Source organism: Microcaecilia unicolor, chromosome 7, assembly GCF_901765095.1.
Source record: "Microcaecilia unicolor chromosome 7, aMicUni1.1, whole genome shotgun sequence".
In the NCBI taxonomy this organism is placed as follows: Eukaryota; Metazoa; Chordata; class Amphibia; order Gymnophiona; family Siphonopidae; genus Microcaecilia; species Microcaecilia unicolor.
In genome coordinates this window covers 75,773,016-75,790,723 of record NC_044037.1, presented here as the reverse complement: position 1 = coordinate 75,790,723, position 17,708 = coordinate 75,773,016, and the positions used below count along the sequence as shown (strand labels likewise).

At 49.1% G+C, this 17,708-nt stretch overlaps 1 protein-coding gene across 2 annotated transcripts in view; it reads left to right on the top strand.

Annotated features, from left to right (window-relative positions):
- Positions 1 to 17,708, top strand: part of OCRL (OCRL inositol polyphosphate-5-phosphatase) — a 213,450-nt gene that overhangs the window by 95,001 nt on the left and 100,741 nt on the right. For both annotated transcript variants that reach the window (XM_030208712.1, XM_030208711.1), the window contains exon 15: positions 8,876 to 9,011. In XM_030208712.1, the coding sequence (XP_030064572.1) occupies positions 8,876 to 9,011 (136 nt within the window). The remainder of the gene's footprint in view (positions 1 to 8,875; positions 9,012 to 17,708) is intronic.

Sequence of the window (17,708 nt, the reverse complement as noted above, 5' to 3'; positions counted from 1 at the left end):
CGGTGGACCTTTTCGCCTCTCAGACCAACCACAAGCTGCCTCTGTTCTGTTCCAGACTTCAGACACACGGCAGGCTAGCGTCGGACGCCTTTCTCCTCCATTGGGGGACCGGCCTCCTGTATGCTTATCCTCCCATACCTTTGGTGGGGAAGACCTTACTGAAGCTCAAGCACGACCGCGGCACCATGATTCTGATAGCGCCCTTTTGGCCCCGTCAGATCTGGTTCCCTCTTCTTCTGGAGTTGTCCTCAGAAGAACCGTGGAGATTGGAGTGTTTTCCGACTCTCATTTCGCAGAACGACGGAGCGTTACTGCACCCCAACCTTCAGTCTCTGGCTCTCACGGCCTGGATGTTGAGGGAGTAGACTTCGCTGCGTTGGGTCTGTCGGAGGGTGTCTCCCGGGTCCTGCTTGCCTCTAGGAAGGATTCCACTAAAAAGAGTTACTTTTTCAAGTGGAGGAGGTTTGTCGTTTGGTGTGAGAGCAAGGCCCTAGAACCTCGTTCTTGCCCTGCACAGAACCTGCTTGAATACCTTCTACACTTATCAGAGTCTGGCCTCAAGACCAACTCAGTAAGGAATCACCTTAGTGCGATTAGTGCTTACCATTATTGTGTGGAAGGTAAAGCCATCTCTGGAGAGCCTTTAGTCGTTCGATTCATGAGAGGCTTGCTTTTGTCAAAGCCCCCTATCAAGCCTCCTACAGTGTCATGGGATCTCAACGTCGTCCTCACCCAGCTGATGAAACCTCCTTTTGAGCCACTGAATACCTGCCATCTGAAGTACTTGACCTGGAAGGTCATTTTCTTGGTGGCAGTTACTTCAGCTTGTAGGGTCAGTGAGCTTCAAGCCCTAGTAGCTCATGCTCCATATATCAAATTTCATCACAACAGAGTAGTGCTCCGCACCCACCCAAAGTTCCTGCCGAAGGTGGTGTCGGAGTTCCATCTTAACCAGTCAATTGTCTTGCCAACATTCTTCCCCAGGCCGCATACCCGCCCTGCTGAACGTCAGTTGCACACATTGGACTGCAAGAGAGCATTGGCCTTCTACTTGGAGCGGACACAGCCCCACAGACAGTCCGCCCAATTGTTTGTTTCTTTCGACCCTAACAGGCTAGGGGTCGCTGTCGGGAAACGCACCATCTCCAATTGGCTAGCAGATTGCATTTCCTTCACTTACGCCCAGGCTGGGCTGGCTCTTGAGGGTCATGTCACGGCTCATAGTGTTAGAGCCATGGCAGCGTCAGTGGCCCACCTGAAGTCAGCCACTATTGAAGAAATTTGCAAAGCTGCGACGTGGTCATCTGTCCACACATTCACATCTCATTACTGCCTCCAGCAGGATACCCGACGCGACAGTCGGTTCGGGCAGTCGGTGCTGCAGAATCTGTTTGGGGTGTAAATCCAACTCCACCCTCCAGGACCCGAATTTATTCTGGTCAGGCTGCACTCTCAGTTAGTTGTTCTTCGTAGGTCAATTTCTGTTATACCCTCGCCGTTGCGAGGTTCAATTGACCTGGGTTCTTGTTTTGAGTGAGCCTGAGAGCTAGGGATACCCCAGTCGTGAGAACAAGCAGCCTGCTTGTCCTCGGAGAAAGTGAATGATACATACCTGTAGCAGGTGTTCTCCGAGGACAGCAGGCTGATTGTTCTCACCTACCCTCCCTCCTCCCCTTTGGAGTTGTGTTTCATATTTTATTGCTTGTCATTCAACTGGCGGGAGCGGTCGCGCACGGGCGGGAAGACGGCCGCGCATGCGCGGTGGGCGTGCCCTGCGTGCCGACCGTCCCGCGAAGCCTTTTCCGGTTGGTGGGGGCTGCCGCGGACGTCACCCCAGTCGTGAGAACAATCAGCCTGCTGTCCTCGGAGAACACCTGCTACAGGTATGTATCATTCACTTTAGCTTCAGAACTTAGTACAAGAACAGTACTGGGCAGACTTCTACGGTCTGTGCCTTGAGAAAAGCAAGGACAAATCAAACTTGGGTATACATATAAAGTATCACATACCATGTAAAATGAGTTTATCTTGTTGGGCAGAGTGGATGGACCGTGCAGGTCTTTATCTGTCGTCATTTACTATGTTACTATGTTATACAGAATGTGACTGCCAGATTAATATTTTCAGTTGGTAGATATGACAGTGTTGATTTTCTTTTGATTAGTCTTCCCTGGTTGCCAGTGGAGGCTCGGGCAGAGTTTAAAATTTGCATGATTGTGTTTAAAATTTTATCAAGGTGAAGTAGCTATTGTTTTCGCAACCTAGTGCTATTAAGCTTTCCTAGTTAATCAAAAATTAGGGACCCTGTTTACTAGGCCATGCTGTAGATGCGCTAACTTTTTAGCGTTCACTATGATAGAGACACCCATTTTATTCCTATGGGTGTCTCTAGCATTAGTGTGTGCTAATTTTTAGTGCACGCTAAAAAGTTTGTTCACCTACCGCGCTGCTTAGTAAACAGGTCCCTTAATCTAAAAAACCTTTTGTCTGTGTTCATATCATATCAGTGGGTCAGGATTGGAAACTCATTGCCATCTCTATTTGAGCAGTCTGAGATAATGTTTTTAGAAAGGCAGTAAAAACTTTATTTTTTATATTTTTGTTTAACGAAGATTAATTCCTTGTTAAAAAGAAGTTTTGAGTATTGTGATCAGAATTAATGTATATATTGTATTTTCTTGGTATTGTCCAGATTTCTTATATATAATCCACACTGAACCTGTTTATGGAAGTAGCGGACTATAAAAATTGTAATGATAGCAATGTAATATAAAGTTCCTTAAGTTTCCTTAAATTGTTTTCTATTTCCTGTTGAAAGCACTCTAACCTTCATTTTGGCCAGTTCTTTTTCACATCTTTCTTCTAGTTCAGTAGGCACTAATCCTGGTCTCATGAATCTTAGCATAACAGTATATCTTATATTCCGCCATTTACCTCACAATTCTATGCAGATTACATCAATAGAGGCTGGACATTACCAGGAAGGTACATCATCAAATCAAAGCATTCATTCAAGTTTGTTGTCTCAGTATAACTGTCCTGTAAGATTCAAGACATATTTTCTAAATAAATAGGTCTTGACTTCTAAAATGTCTATAATTTATAGCTGATAATAAAAAAAAGTCTGAAATTTTTAATCCAATCTTGCTTCCTGAAATGAAAGTAAATTATCTAATAATTTAAGTCTCTTCATGTTCCATAGAGCTGGAAAGGTAAACAAATTAACTGTTCTAGTGACTCTAGACTTCCCTAAAGGTACAAAGTGATTTAAGAAATATAATGGCGCTAGACCATACATAATCCTATATAATAAAGCGCACCTCCAACATTCTGAAGTTGACTGCATGGCTGAGGCATTCCTGCTCTCTGTATCCAATTGATATCACGTACTTCCGGGTTCGTCACAAGCAGAAGTGACCAACCACACGAGGTTTCTTGGCTTCAGAATGTTGGAGGTGCATTCTATTAAATAGGATTGGTCAGTTCCTTGAAGCACAGCCAGAGCTCAGCATCCTGCACAGTAACGCTCAGACACCAGAGAGAGAGGGGAGGGGGGGCCTGACACCAGAGAGGAGGGGGAGGTACCTCTGTCACACACACACACACACACACTCTCTCTCTCTCTCTCTCTCTCTCTCTCTCTCTCTCAGTCAGTGTCTTTCTCTCTCTCACTTACTGTCTCTCACACTGTATCACATTCACTCTCTATGTGTCACACAGTCACTCACACACTCTCTTGGTCTCATACAATGTATCTGTGTGAAACACACTCTCTCTCTCACACAGTGTCTCACATAAGCACTTGCACACACTCTCATTCTCACACGCACACACTCTCTCTCACAGACACACTCGCACCCAGACTCACTCTCTCTCTCTCTCTCTCTCTCTCTCTCTCTCACACACACACACACTCGCACATTCACTCTTTCCATATCATCATGCCGATCAATCCATAGACTGGTGGGTTGTGGAGATAGAGAGCAATCCTTTTGCCTCCCTATATGTGGTCATGTGCTGCCGGAAACCCCTCGGTATGTTCTCTATCTCAGCAGGTAGTGGTCACACAGCAGCAGCTCTGGCTAGGTCTCCAAGCCTAATTCTTAAGTTTTGTTGAGTACCTGGGGTTGAGGGCTCTTCTTGAGCAAGTGCAAACCTGGTGGTGCCAGGTCCCTCCTTTTCTCCCCCCTCCCGCTGGCTCCGTTAAAAAAAAAAAAAAATTTGAACGGCCTTTAAGGGCGTTTATTTCAACGTTTATATCAGCGTTTATTGCAGCTGCTCACTGGGACACCAGTTCGTTACAGCTCGGAGCGAGAAGCAGGTAATTTTACCTTTTATAGCGGGCAGGGGGTTCCCCGTTCGGTCTCCACATGGCTTATGGCGTCGGAGGGCGAGGGCGCGAAGATTCGCTCCCCGGACCGCGTGTGTGCGTCTAGCGGGGATGCGGGGGTTTCAAAGCCTGACTCGCCTTTGTTTGGGCGTCAGTTTGGCGTCCGGTCAGTGTCCCAGTTCTTCCTCCGGTGCGGCGGTTTTTTCCCGCCATAAGCGCGCCCCCCCCCCCCCCCCCCCCCATTTTGGCCGGCCACTCTGCTCGGACGGCTTCTCCAAAGTAATGGTGGTCATCGCGGCCTTCCTTCGTAAGAAAGGAGTACAAGTCCATCCTTATCTGGACAACTGGTTGATCCGAGCCCCCTCTTATGCAGAGTGCGGCAGAGCTTCAGACCGGGTGATTGCTCTTTTGAGCTCCCTGGGGTGGATCATCAACTGGGAGAAAAGCCAGCTGCGCCCAACTCAGTCCCTGGAGTATCTGGGAGTTCGATTCGACTCCCAAGTGGGTAGAGTGTTCCTGCCAGACAATCGGATTGTCAAGGTTCAGGCTCAGGTGGACAAGTTCCTAGCAGCCTCTCCTCTTCGGGCTTGGGTCTATGTGCAGCTATTGAGCTCTGTGACGGTCACGATGGAAGTAGTGCCCTGGGCCAGGGCCCATATGAGACCTATACAGCTCTCTCTGCTGCAGCGATGGACTCCAGCTTCAGAGGATTACGCTGTGCGCCTTCCCTTGGATCCGGCGGTGCGCAAGGCGCTGAGCTGGTGGCTGAGGCCAGACAAGCTGTCCGCAGGAATGCCTCTTATGACCCCGGAGTGGGTTGTCGTCACGGCGGACGCCTCTTTGATGGGCTGGGGAGCCCACTACTTGGGAAGGACAGTGCAGGGGCTCTGGTCCCCTGCAGAGGCAAAGTGGTCTATCAACCTCCTAAAACTCAGAGCCATTCGGTTGGCGCCTTTGGAGTTTCTCCCGGTCCTGGCGCTGAAGCCAGTACGGGTCCGGTTGGACGATGCCACGGCTGTGGCCTATGTCAATCGCCAGGGAGGTACCATGAGCGCCCCTCTAGCCAAGGAGGCCATTAAGCTATGCCTGTGGGCGGAAGCAAACCTGGAACTGCTGTCGGTGGCCCACATTGCGGGAGTCATGAATACTGCTCAGGCCTTCTTGGACATCACGAAGCGCTGGGGCCAGCCGAGCCTAGATCTGATGGCGTCATCAGCCAATTGCCAAGTGCCGCGCTTTTTCAGCAGAGGACGGGATCCTCGATCTCTGGGAGTAGATGCTCTTCTCCAACAGTGGCCGACACAGGAGCTTCTCTATGTGTTCCCGCCTTGGCCCATGTTGGGCAGGGTGCTAGGCCGGGTGGCAAAGCATCTGGGCCAGATAATCCTGGTGAGTCCGGATTGGTCCAGACGTCCCTGCTATGCGGACTTGATCAGGCTCTCAGTGGACGGCCCTCTGCAGCTGCCAGCAGAGCGGGGCATGTTGCATCAGGGTTCCGTGGTAATGGAGGATCCCTCCCCCTTTGGTCTTTTGGCCTGGCTATTGAGCGGCAGCGTCTGAGGAAGAAGGACTTCTCAGACAAGGTCATCGCCACTATGCTGAGAGCGAGGAAGCGCTCTACTTCTACTGCTTACGCCAGGGTTTGGCGTACCTTTGCATCGTGGTGTGAGGCAGGCTCCCTTTCTCCCTTCATTCCTCCAATTTCTTCAGTATTGGCGTTCCTGCAAGAAGGTCTGGAAAAAGGCCTGTCGCTCAGTTCCCTTAAGGTCCAGGTAGCGGCTCTTGCTTGCTTCAGGGGTCACCTGAAGGGTGCTTCCCTGGCCTCGCAGCCAGATGTGGTACGCTTTCTCAAGGGAGTTAATCACCTGCACCCTCCTCTGCACTCAGTGGTACCTGCGTGGAATCTCAATCTGGTGCTAAGAGCTTTGCAGAAGCCGCCTTGTGAACCCTTGTCGAGGGCATCTCTGAAAGACCTGACGTTGAAAGCAGTCCTTTTGGTGGCTATCACTTCAGCCAGAAGAGTTTCCGAGCTCCAGGCGCTATCATGTCGGGAGCCCTTTCTGCAGTTCACTGAGGCAGGAGTGTCTATTCGAATGCCTTCCTTCCTGCCCAAGATTGTTTCTCGCTTCCATGTGAATCAGCAGCTCTGTCTACCCTCCTTTCGTAGGGAGGACTACCCAGAGGAGTACTCTGCTCTCAAATATCTAGATGTGAGACGAGTCATCATCAGATACTTGGAAGTGACCAATGATTCCGGAAGTCGGATCATCTGTTTGTGCTGTTCGCAGGTCCTCGTAAGGGTCTGCAGGCTGCCAAGCCTACAGTGGCACGATGGATCAAGGAAACCATTGCAGCGGCTTATGTGGCCGCGGGGAAGGTGCCGCCTATCCAGCTGAAGGCTCACTCCACTAGAGCAGAGGCCGGGTCCGTCTCCTTGGAAGAGATTTGTAGGGCGGCAACTTGGGCATCGGCTCATACCTTCTCCAGACATTACCGCTTGACTGTGGCTGCTCGGGCGGAGGCCCGGTTTGGAGCTTCAGTGTTGCGGTCAGGGATTTCTATGTCCCGCCCTGGGTGAGTACTGCTTCGGTACATCCCACCAGTCTATGGATTGATCGGCATGATGATATGGAAGGTAAAATTATGTATCATACCTGATAATTTTCTTTCCATTAATCATAGCCGATCAATCCATAGCCCCTCCCAGATATCTGTACTGTTTATATTCTGGTTGCATTTCAGGTTCAAGTTTAGTCTTCAGTTCCTGTTCAGGAGGACTTCGTGTTCAAGTTTTTTCAATTGGATTCTTCAGGAGTTGAGACGATTTTGTGTTATAGTGAGCTGCTGCATTCCTCTCCCCTCCGTTTTACGGGGCTAGATTGAGACCTAAATTCTGCCGGCGCTCCCTCCCGCTTCATGCGGCTGTAGGGCAGCTTTGTACCCCTCCCGCTTCGGCGGTGTTAGGGTCAGTCAGCTCCTCCCGCGGTTGCGGTTGCAGGATAAGCCAGATCCCCCCGCATTGGTGGGTGTGGTGTCCCTCCTCCACTCCGCGGGGATGAGCTGGACGGATTCCCCTCCCCCACTTGTGTGGGGATGAGCTGGGTTGATTCCCCTCCCCCATTTCGGCGGTGGTGAGCTGGGCAGAGTGTCCCTTTGTGGGTGTAATTCTCTTAAGTGCTGAGTCCTGCGGATGGAGCTTTGATATCGACATACTGAGGGGTTTCCGGCAGCACATGACAACATATAGGGAGGCAAAAGGATTGCTCTCTATCTCCACCTGCTGGTAGATGGACACAACCCACCAGTCTATGGATTGATCGGCTATGATTAATGGAATGAAAATTATCAGGTATGATACATAATTTTACCTTCTCACACACACAGTCACTCTCACATACACTCTCTCAAACATACACACTCCGAGGAAAACCTTGCTAGCGCCCGTTTCATTTGTGTCAGAAACGGGCCTTTTTTACTAGTCTTATATATTAGACAGAAAAATTTAAATAGCACACTTGCATGTACAGGAAGTCGAATGTTCATGTAAAAAGCAGATATACTGTCAGTTTTCTTCAAAGAGTAGATCAGATGTAGAGCCGTAATCTGAATATTATTGAAGTTTATTTTAGCAGCGCTTAGACCACCACAAATAAATGATGTTATAATAATCCAAAAGACTCAGAACTAATGATGGTACTATTAAACGAAAATGTTATTGCTCAAAATATTTATGTATACAGCGAAGATTTTGCATGATGATAAAATGCTCTTTGAATCAAAATATTAACCTGTGACTCAAAATGAGAACTGATAATTAATTTGATTTACCATCACACTTTTTTCTTCTTCACCAGAGGAATTACTAATTTAAAAAAGCTTTGTTTTTTTCCATGTTTAACTTTAGTTTGTGTATTTTCATCCACATTTCCAGAGTATTGATAGTGCTGTGGGTTAGAGTAGATTGTAATGAAACTAAGCAATCAATTGGAATTAACACGGTTATGTCATCTGCATAACTATAGAAACAGACACCCTGTTTCCCAATAGATAATATAATGAGTGTTCATAAACATTAAACAGTAGAGGAAACAGTGGAGAACCTTGTGGAACACAACATGGGTTTATCCACCTTTCTGTGAAATTACCGTCCGTTTTGACTCTGTGTGATCAGTGTTTTAGAAAACCATAAAACCAATTACAGACTTGACCATTAACTCCCATACTCTGTAGTATTTGTAATAAAATATCATGGTCTACCAAGTCGAAGGCACTGGATAGGTCGAATTGGAGTCCCCCCCTCCCCCCGGCTGAGAACTGTCTGTTCAGTGACTGAGCTGTGTGAATTGGGTGGGATATAAAAGAGGGTAAAGACTTGTACACAAGTTATGAATGAAGGCTTATGACACTAGATTTCACCCTCAGATCCGATTCAACTGAAAGTCCAAAGGAGCAGGAGGAAACTGTTGAATTCTGCTGCCTCCCACCCCAGCCCCGCTTTAAAAAATTCCCTTTCCCCAAGCATAACCTGTGTCTTTGTATTTATAGTGGGAAATGTCGTGTGCCAGCATGGTGTGATCGCATCCTGTGGAGAGGGACAAACATCAAGCAACTTAATTACCGAAGTCATATGGAACTGAAAACTAGTGACCACAAGCCAGTCAGCTCTCTCTTTCATATTGGGGTAACATCCACTTTCTTTGAAAGATTGTTCTGTGGGATTCTTATACAGCTACATATTTTTTGTTGGCTTCCATATAAATGTTGCCCAATATAAAACTAAACATTAAACTTGGAAAAAGTGTTAGGAATATTCAAGCCTCTAATTTGTCAGTTTCCTGCAATTGATTATGTGGCTTCATAGTTAGATGCCCTTGGGCTCTGTGACAATTTATATCTTTAAGATATTCAGCTATTTTTTCCTCTTTAAGTTTAGGAAAATTTTCACCTACAGACTAGTCAGTTAAGCTATGACAGAAAAGTATCCTAGGTTTAAATTAGCTAACTAAAATCTAATGGGCTGTCTCCTGAATGATTTACTGAAAGTTTTTCTCTTACAGTTCCAAATATTTTATTCCAATCCCACTCTCTATTCTGGATATGGTAAATCTACATAACTCCCTCATACCCAAAGCCTGATTCTATATAGAACTGTCAGTCCTTCACACTGACACCCAATCACATAAAAGGCCTGCCATGAACTTCTGAATACCCTCAGCCGAAACTCAAAAGCCCCCAGTGATCCCCCCTGGATTCCTCCCCCTCCATCTGATACACACACACACACGCATATATGCCGTGCTCCAAAATTAGCATTTACAGGTCTGGAAGGTCCTGTCTTCACCAGCAGGAGGGATGCAAAGAGGCTTCTGCTACCACTGCAGCTAATTGTTTAAATGATAAGAATATAAGCGGTGCCATACTGGGACAGACCAAAGGTCCATCAAGCCCAATATCTTGTTTCCAACAATGGCTAATCCAGATCACAAGTACCTGGCAAGATCCCAAAACAGTACATTTTATGCTGCTTATCCTAGAAATAAGCAGTGGATTTTCTCAAGTCCATCTTAATGACTTACGGACTTTTCTTTAAGGAAGATATCCAAACCTTTTTTATACCCCGTTAAGCTAACCACTTTTACCACATTCTCTGGCAACAAATTCCAGCGTTTAATTACACGTTGAGTGAAGAAATACTTTATCCGATTTGTTTTAAATGTACTATTTTGTAGCTTCATTGTGTGCCCCCTAGTCCTAGTATTTTTGGAAAGATTAAACAAACGATTCACATCTACCCATTCCACTGCACTCATTATTTTATAGACCTCTATCACACCACCCCTCAGCTGTCTTTTCTCCAAGCTGAAGAGCCCTAGCTGCTTCAGCCTTTCCTCATAGGGAAGTTGTCCCATCCCCTTTATCTTTTTCGTCACCCTTCTCTGTACCTTTTTTCAATTCCACTGTATCTTTTTTGAGATGCGGTGACCAGAATTGCACACAGTATTCAAGGGCATTATAACATCCTCATTTTTGTTTTCCATTCCTTTCCTAATAATACCTAACATTCTATTTGCTTTCTTCACCGCTGCCACACATTGAGCAGAAGGTTTCAATATGTCTTCAACAATGACATATAAATCCTTTTCCTGGTCGGTGACTTCCAACATGGAACCTTGTATCATGTAACTGTGGTTTGGGTTCCTCTTTCCCACATGCATCACTTTACACTTGCATCACTTTGCACTTGCTCACATTAAACGTCATCTGCCATTTGGATGCCCTGTCTCTTGCGATTTAACAACTTTGAATAAATTTGTGTCTGCAGCAAATTCAATTACTTCACTAGATATTCCCATATCTAGATCATTTATAAATATGTTAAAAAGCAGTGGTCCCATTACAGACCCCTGCGGAGCCCCACTATCTACCCTTCTCCATTGAGAATACTGACCATTTAACCCTACTCTCTGTTTTCTATCTTTTAACCAGTTTTTAGTCCACAATAGAACACTGTCTTCTATCCCATGACTCTCCAATTTCCTTTCGAGTTTTTCATGAGGTACTTTGTCAAATGCCTTTTGAAAATCGAGATACACAATGTCAACCGGCTCACCTTTACCCACATGTTTGTTCACCCCTCCAAAGAAATGTAGCAGATTGGTGAGGCGTGATTTCCCTTCATTAAATCCATGTTGGCTTTGTCTCATTAATCCTTATGTATATGCTCTGTAATTTTGTTCTTTATAATAGTCTCTACCATTTTGCCTGGAACCAACGTTAAGCTCACCGGACTGTAATTTCCCAGATCACCTCTGTAACCCTTTGTAAAAATCAGCATTTTCCTCAGCGACCCTCCAGACCGGCCAAGACGCGTGGGTTATGCTCGCCTACCAGCAGAGGGAGACTGAGAACACTAACTTCAACTATGTACATATAACCTGTGCCCATCCCACAAAAGCCAGTATTTTCTCAGTCTCAGCAGAGGGTAGACAGGCAGCCTGTGCAGCTTGTCCGGTCTGGTAGGAGTCAGGATCAGTTGAGAGTTTTAGGCTATTGGTCGTTCCTGAGAGCATCCCTGTGCCTGGACTACTCTGTGTGCTGGGGGTTGGTGGTGCCGGTGGGGCCTGCCATTGTCCCCCCTGGGGTGTCACACCCGGGTTGCCGGGTCCCTCCCCCGAGCTAGCTCTCCAGTTTGGGCAGCTTTGTGCCTCGGCTGCAGTTTTTATATTGCAGCCTTGAGTGCCAGGGATTTAATAGCAGCAGGGCTCAAATTGTGCTGCAATAAAGTTTAAAAAAAAAAAAAAAAAGGCCCAGACGGTGTGGAGAGCTGTGCAGCTGCACTCCGGAGTGCCGGAGCTGGGCAGCCGTTTGAAGTGAGCTGTGAGTGGCTTCTTTGGGGTGAGTTCCCTTTTCTTTTACCTTTGGGGAGGTTTTTGGCGCGAAGATGTCCACGAAGCCGCTTCGCTGTCGTTTTTGCGCGCGTCGGGGGGTCGATGCGATTGGCGGTTCCTGCCGCTTTTGCGGGGAACCGAAGACTCAGTCCTCCGTTCCGCCGGTGTTAGCGGCGGAGCTTCCAGCGCCAGCCTTGCAGGAGGTTGCAGGGACTTCGGCTAGCGGTTCAGCGGCGGTCCCGGTTTTGGCAGGAACCGCCGCCATCTTGGATTCGGGCCCGAGAATTCCGGATTTAGTTAGCGGACCTCAGGGCAGCCCGGTGGCTGGGGCTTCTGGAGGGGACGCTTCGGGAAGGATGGGTTTCCCTCCGGAATTTGTTTGGTCCTTATTTCAGGCCTGGCAGGCGGGACCGTCGCGCACGGAGCCCCTTAGTCTGGGGGCGGGCTTGAGCGCTAAGAGGCCACGTGTTGAGTGGGCTGAGGACTTGGACTGTTTTTCTCCTCCAGAGTCAGAGGGCGACTTTAGTCCCCTGGAGGAGGAGGAGGGGTCCTTGTCCGGGCCAGATAGAGAGACAGTGCCCGGGGAGGATCCGTCAGTGGTCTGCATTTTTCACAGGGAGGAATTGGCGGATCTTATTGAGCAGGTGTCTGCTATGCTCAAATTTGACCCGGCAGTAGATCCGGCTCCCTCTGAGAAGCAGGACCCGCTGGTTAAGGGGATCCGAAGGGTCTCTCGGACTTTTCCTATGAATGCGGACCTTAGAGAGATGGTAACACAGGAATGGCTCTCGCCGGAGGCGCCGTGTAAGGTGGCACGGGCCATGGCTAAGCTCTATCCCCTTCCGCAGGAAGATAGAGATTCTTTAAAGCCTCCGACTGTGGATGCCGTAGTGACGGCGGTGACTAAGGCTACTGCAATTCCTGTAGATGGAGGGGCTGCCTTGAGGGACCCTCAGGACAGGAAACTGGAAACATTTCTGAAGCGCAGTTTTGATTTATCGGCGCTGGCTTTGCAGGCTTCAGTTTGTGGAGGTCTGGTGGCTCGAGCATGTTTCCGCTGGGCTGAGCGGCTGCTAGATGCTCCGCAGGTTGATAGAGCCGCCTTAGTGCAGGATTTGGCAAAGTTGGAGATGGGCTCGTCCTTCTTGGCAGATGCGCTATATGATTTATTGCGTGCATCGGCGAAGAACATGACCCTCGCAGTGGCGGCTCGAAGGGCCCTGTGGTTGCGGGGCTGGCTGGCAGATGCCGCATCCAAGGCAAAGTTGTGTTCGCTTCCCTTTAAGGGCGCCTTGCTTTTTGGAGACGAATTGGATAAGTTGGTTAGGGGTCTTGGTGATACTAAGATCCCACGGCTTCCAGAGCTTCGGCCTAAGGCGTCTAGGGGCTCTGCGGTGCGAGGCCGTTTTCAGGAAGCTAGACGGTATCGGCCGGGTAGGTCCTCGGGGGGGTTCCGGGGTCGTTATTTTCAGAGAACCCAGCCCTTTCGTGGGGGCCGCCGGGAGGGGCGAGCTGCCTCTTCGGGAGCGGCCAGCACGTCCCGTGTGTCGCAATGATGGTTTGGGGGTCCAGCCTCTGGTTCGTGTGGGGGCTCGCTTACGCTTGTTTTACCAGAGGTGGGCCCAAATCACGTCAGACCAGTGGGTGCTGCAGATAGTGCGAGACGGGTACGCGCTGGAGTTCAACGGTCCTCTGTCCGATTTCTTTCTCGTCTCTCCCTGTCATTCAAGGCGCAAGGCAAGGGCAGTGCGAGACACTCTGTCATGTCTGGTAGATTTAGGCGCTGTGGTGCCTGTTCCGACAGAAGAACGAGGTACCGGTTGTTACTCCATTTACTTCGTGGTGCCAAAGAAAGAGGATTCTTTTCGGCCCATTTTAGACCTCAAGAGGGTCAATGCGGCTCTAAAGATTCCTTCCTTTCGGATGGAAACGTTGCGCTCGGTCATTGTAGCGGTTCAGGAAGGGGAGTTTCTGACTTCATTGGATTTGACAGAAGCTTATTTACACATCCCCATTCTAGAGGCGCACCAGCGTTTTCTTCGTTTTGTGGTGTTAGGGAGTCACTTTCAGTTTTGTGCCCTCCCCTTCGGCCTGGCTACAGCTCCTCGCACTTTCTCCAAGGTGATGGTAGTCGTGGCAGCGGCTTTACGGTTGCAGGGCATTTTGGTGCATCCGTATCTCGACGACTGGTTAATTCGAGCCAAAACGCAGGCGGAGAGCGAGGAGGCTACCTCCCGGGTGGTGACCTTTTTGCAGTCGCTGGGTTGGGTTGTCAATCTGGCCAAGAGTCACCTAGTTCCGTCACAGTCTCTAGAATATCTGGGAGTTCGGTTCGACACGGAGCGGGGCCGGGTGTTTTTGACGGCTCCTCGCATTTCCAAACTGCAGCTTCAGATACGTCAGCTCCGAGCTCAGAGGGCGCCTGCGGCACGGGAGTATCTTCAGGTGTTAGGTCTGATGGCTGCGTCTATAGAGGTAGTTCCTTGGGCCAGGGCCCACATGAGACAGTTGCAGAGTTCGTTGTTGACTCGTTGGTCCCCTCAGTCCCAGGAGTTGGAGGAGCGGTTAGCGCTGCCGGAGAGGGTTCGGCGCAGCCTCCGCTGGTGGCTTCACTCTCCAAATCTAGCGAAGGGTATGCCGCTAGAAGTCCCGAATTGGGTGGTACTGACCACGGATGCGAGTCTGTTAGGCTGGGGGGCGCATTGTCTAGGGCAGGTGGCCCAAGGGCGATGGACGTCGGAAGAGGCATCGTGGTCCATCAACCGCCTGGAGACTCGAGCAATTCGGTTAGCTCTTCGGTCCTTCCAGAGCCTGCTAGAGGGCAAGGCGGTCAGAGTTCTTTCCGACAATGCCACGGCCGTCGCCTATGTGAATCGGCAGGAGGGGACGAAGAGCCCAGGATTAGCTGTAGAGGCAACGGAGTTGTTGGGGTGGGCAGAGGCTCATCTTCAGGCTCTTTCGGCAGGCCACGTGGCAGGAGTGGACAATGTGGACGCGGATTATCTGAGCAGGCACATGTTGGATCCCGGAGAGTGGGCTCTCCATCACTCAGTGTTCGAGCGGATAGTGTTGCAGTGGGGTCGGCCGGTGTTGGATCTCATGGCATCGGCCGACAATGCGCAGGTCGCGCGGTACTTCAGTCGTCGAAGAGATGCTCGAGCCGAGGGTCTCGACGCGTTGGTTCTGCCGTGGCCGACTCAGCAGTTGCTCTATGTGTTTCCGCCGTGGCCGCTGGTGGGCCCGTGGTGCAGCGGATCGGTCGTCATCCCGGCTTAGTGATTCTGATAGCGCCCAATTGGCCTCGTCGGCCATGGTACGGAGATCTGGTGCGGTTGTTAGTGCAGGATCCTTTTCCCCTGGGGTCTCGGGTGAGACTGGTGCAGGGGCCGATCGAGATGGCCGACCCCTCTCCATTCTTGCTTACGGCTTGGCTCTTGAAAGGCACAGATTGAGAAAGAAGGGTTTCTCGGCCAGGGTCATTGATACAATGTTGCGGTCGCGTAAGAAGTCCACATCGTTGGCTTATGTGCGGGTGTGGCGCATCTTTGAGAGTTGGTGTCTTGAACGGAATGTTGCCCCTTTGCGGGCTTCGGTGATGGAGGTTTTGGAGTTTTTGCAGGATGGTTTGGACAGGGGGCTTTCCCTTTCTTCCCTGAAGGTGCAGATTGCTGCTTTGTCTTGTTTCAGAGGTAAGATTCGAGGAGTCTCCTTGGCAGCTTCTCCGGACGTGGGGCGGTTCCTGAGGGCAGTGAAGTTGATTCGGCCGCCCAGTCGTCCGATGGTTCCGCCTTGGGATTTGAATTTGGTCTTGGAGACTCTGGTGGGTCCTCCGTTTGAACCATTAGCGTCCATCACATGTAAGGATCTTACCTTGAAGACAGTTTTTCTGGTGGCCATTGCTTCCGCTCGTAGAATTTCAGAGTTGCAAGCCTTGTCTTGTAGGGAGCCTTTTCTGTCCTTTGCGAAAGAGAAAGTGACTTTGAGGACGGTTCCTTCCTTTGTTCCTAAGGTGGTTTCAGCGTTTCATGTGAATCAAGTGATTTCGTTACCGGTGTTGGGGGATCGTTCGGGGGATACCTCTCAGCGTCGGTTGGCTAAGTTGGATGTTCGGCGCGCCTTGCGGTCCTATTTGAGCAGAACGAGAGATTTCCGGGCTTCGGATAGGTTGTTCGTTTTGTTTGGAGGTCCCAAGAGAGGGGCTGCGGCCTCCAAGGGGACTCTGGCTAGGTGGTTGAAGGAGGCTATTGCCTCGGCTTATTTGTTGAGGCGACGTTCGGTGCCCCCGGTACTTAAGGCGCATTCAACTCGGGGGGTTGCTGCTTCCTGGGCGGAGAGTAGTTTTGTTCCTCCGCAGGATATTTGTAAGGCAGCGGCATGGTCGTCCATTCACTCCTTTGTGAAGCATTACAGGATTGATGTGCAGGCAAAAGAGGATGCTTGTTTTGGAGCGGCTGTGCTGTCTTCTGCGTTTCGAGGGTCCCACCCTTAAGTTTCTACTGCTTTGGTACTTCCCACGCGTCTTGACCGGTCTGGAGGGTCGCTGAGGAAGGTGAAATTAGGCCTTACCTGCTAATTTTCTTTCCTCTAGACCCTCCAGACCGGTCAAGAGCCCGCCCTATGGATTTTCAGAGATATTGTTCGTATCAGAAGTATTTGAGCCGTGTTCTGCTATGACTATTCCTTTTCTTTCACTGGGCCGGAGAGTTTTCTTCGCCCATAATATTTGACAGAGCGGGGCGCCTGTCGTTCCGTCTGTCTGAGCACACTGTTGGTGTTGACTATTGGTTTTCCAGGTACAGGGGTTTTCTAGATTCAGAGTTCAGGTTGCAGGGGGTTTTCTCTGCTTTGCTAAGTGTATACTGGCTTTTGTGGGATGGGCACAGGTTATATGTACATAGTTGAAGTTAGTGTTCTCAGTCTCCCTCTGCTGGTAGGCGAGCATAACCCACGCGTCTTGACCGGTCTGGAGGGTCTAGAGGAAAGAAAATTAGCAGGTAAGGCCTAATTTCACCATATTGGCCACCCTCCTGTTTTCCTGTACCTTGCTTGATTTTAAAGATAAATTACATATTACTAACAATAGTTCTGCAAGTTCATTTTTCAGTTCTATCAATACTCTGGGATGTATACCATGCGGTCCAGGCAATTTGCTACTCTTCAATTTGTCAAATTGCCCCATTACATCTTCCAGGTTTACAGAGATTTGATTCAGTTTCTCTGACTCGTTAGCACTGAATACCATTTCTGGCACCGAGTACCAATTCTGTGTTACACATGTAGTGATTAAGTACTGATAGGTATGGTTCCATTTATCAGTCAAGCGTAGTGGTTCTAGTATCCCTCCTGCCAATAGAAACATAATCTTTAGGAATTATTAAGTGCTGATTCTGGAGATTTCAGGAGTCTTGGGGGAGGCCTTTTTGGTTTAGGAGGATCAGAGGCCTTCATTGTATTGGGTACTGCCATACTAAAAGATGTAAGATCAGGCAACATCTTTATTCATAGATTGCAAGATGGAGTGTGAGAGAGTTCCTAGATCAGAGGATGCTCTTTGTTGCTATTTTGGGGAAGAAGGAGAGCTGCCAGGCCAAGGGCATTGACTGGTAGGTGCCTCAATTTATGCTTGCCTGTGGAGCACCTAGGCTTGGGCACCTAACTTCTCCTTTCCAGAATCCACCTCTGGGATGGAAAGGGCTGAATTTTCAACAGCAAAAAATGTAGTCAACTGATTCCCAAAGTCAGTCATCTAAACCCTAAATGCACTTGAACCTGAGAGGTACTAATGGCAACTACATTGTTCTTCATAAGCTCTTGTAAAATATTGGGGCAGCTTTAGGTCTGTTTCTTATCCTCTCTCCAGACCAGTCTAGACATGTGGGTTGACCTTCTTCTACTAGCAGATGGAGCCTGGAAATCAGTGAAATAATAACATCCTTTGAGGATGTTGTGCAGTGCCTCACCAGTCAGTATTTCTCAGACTTCAGCAGATG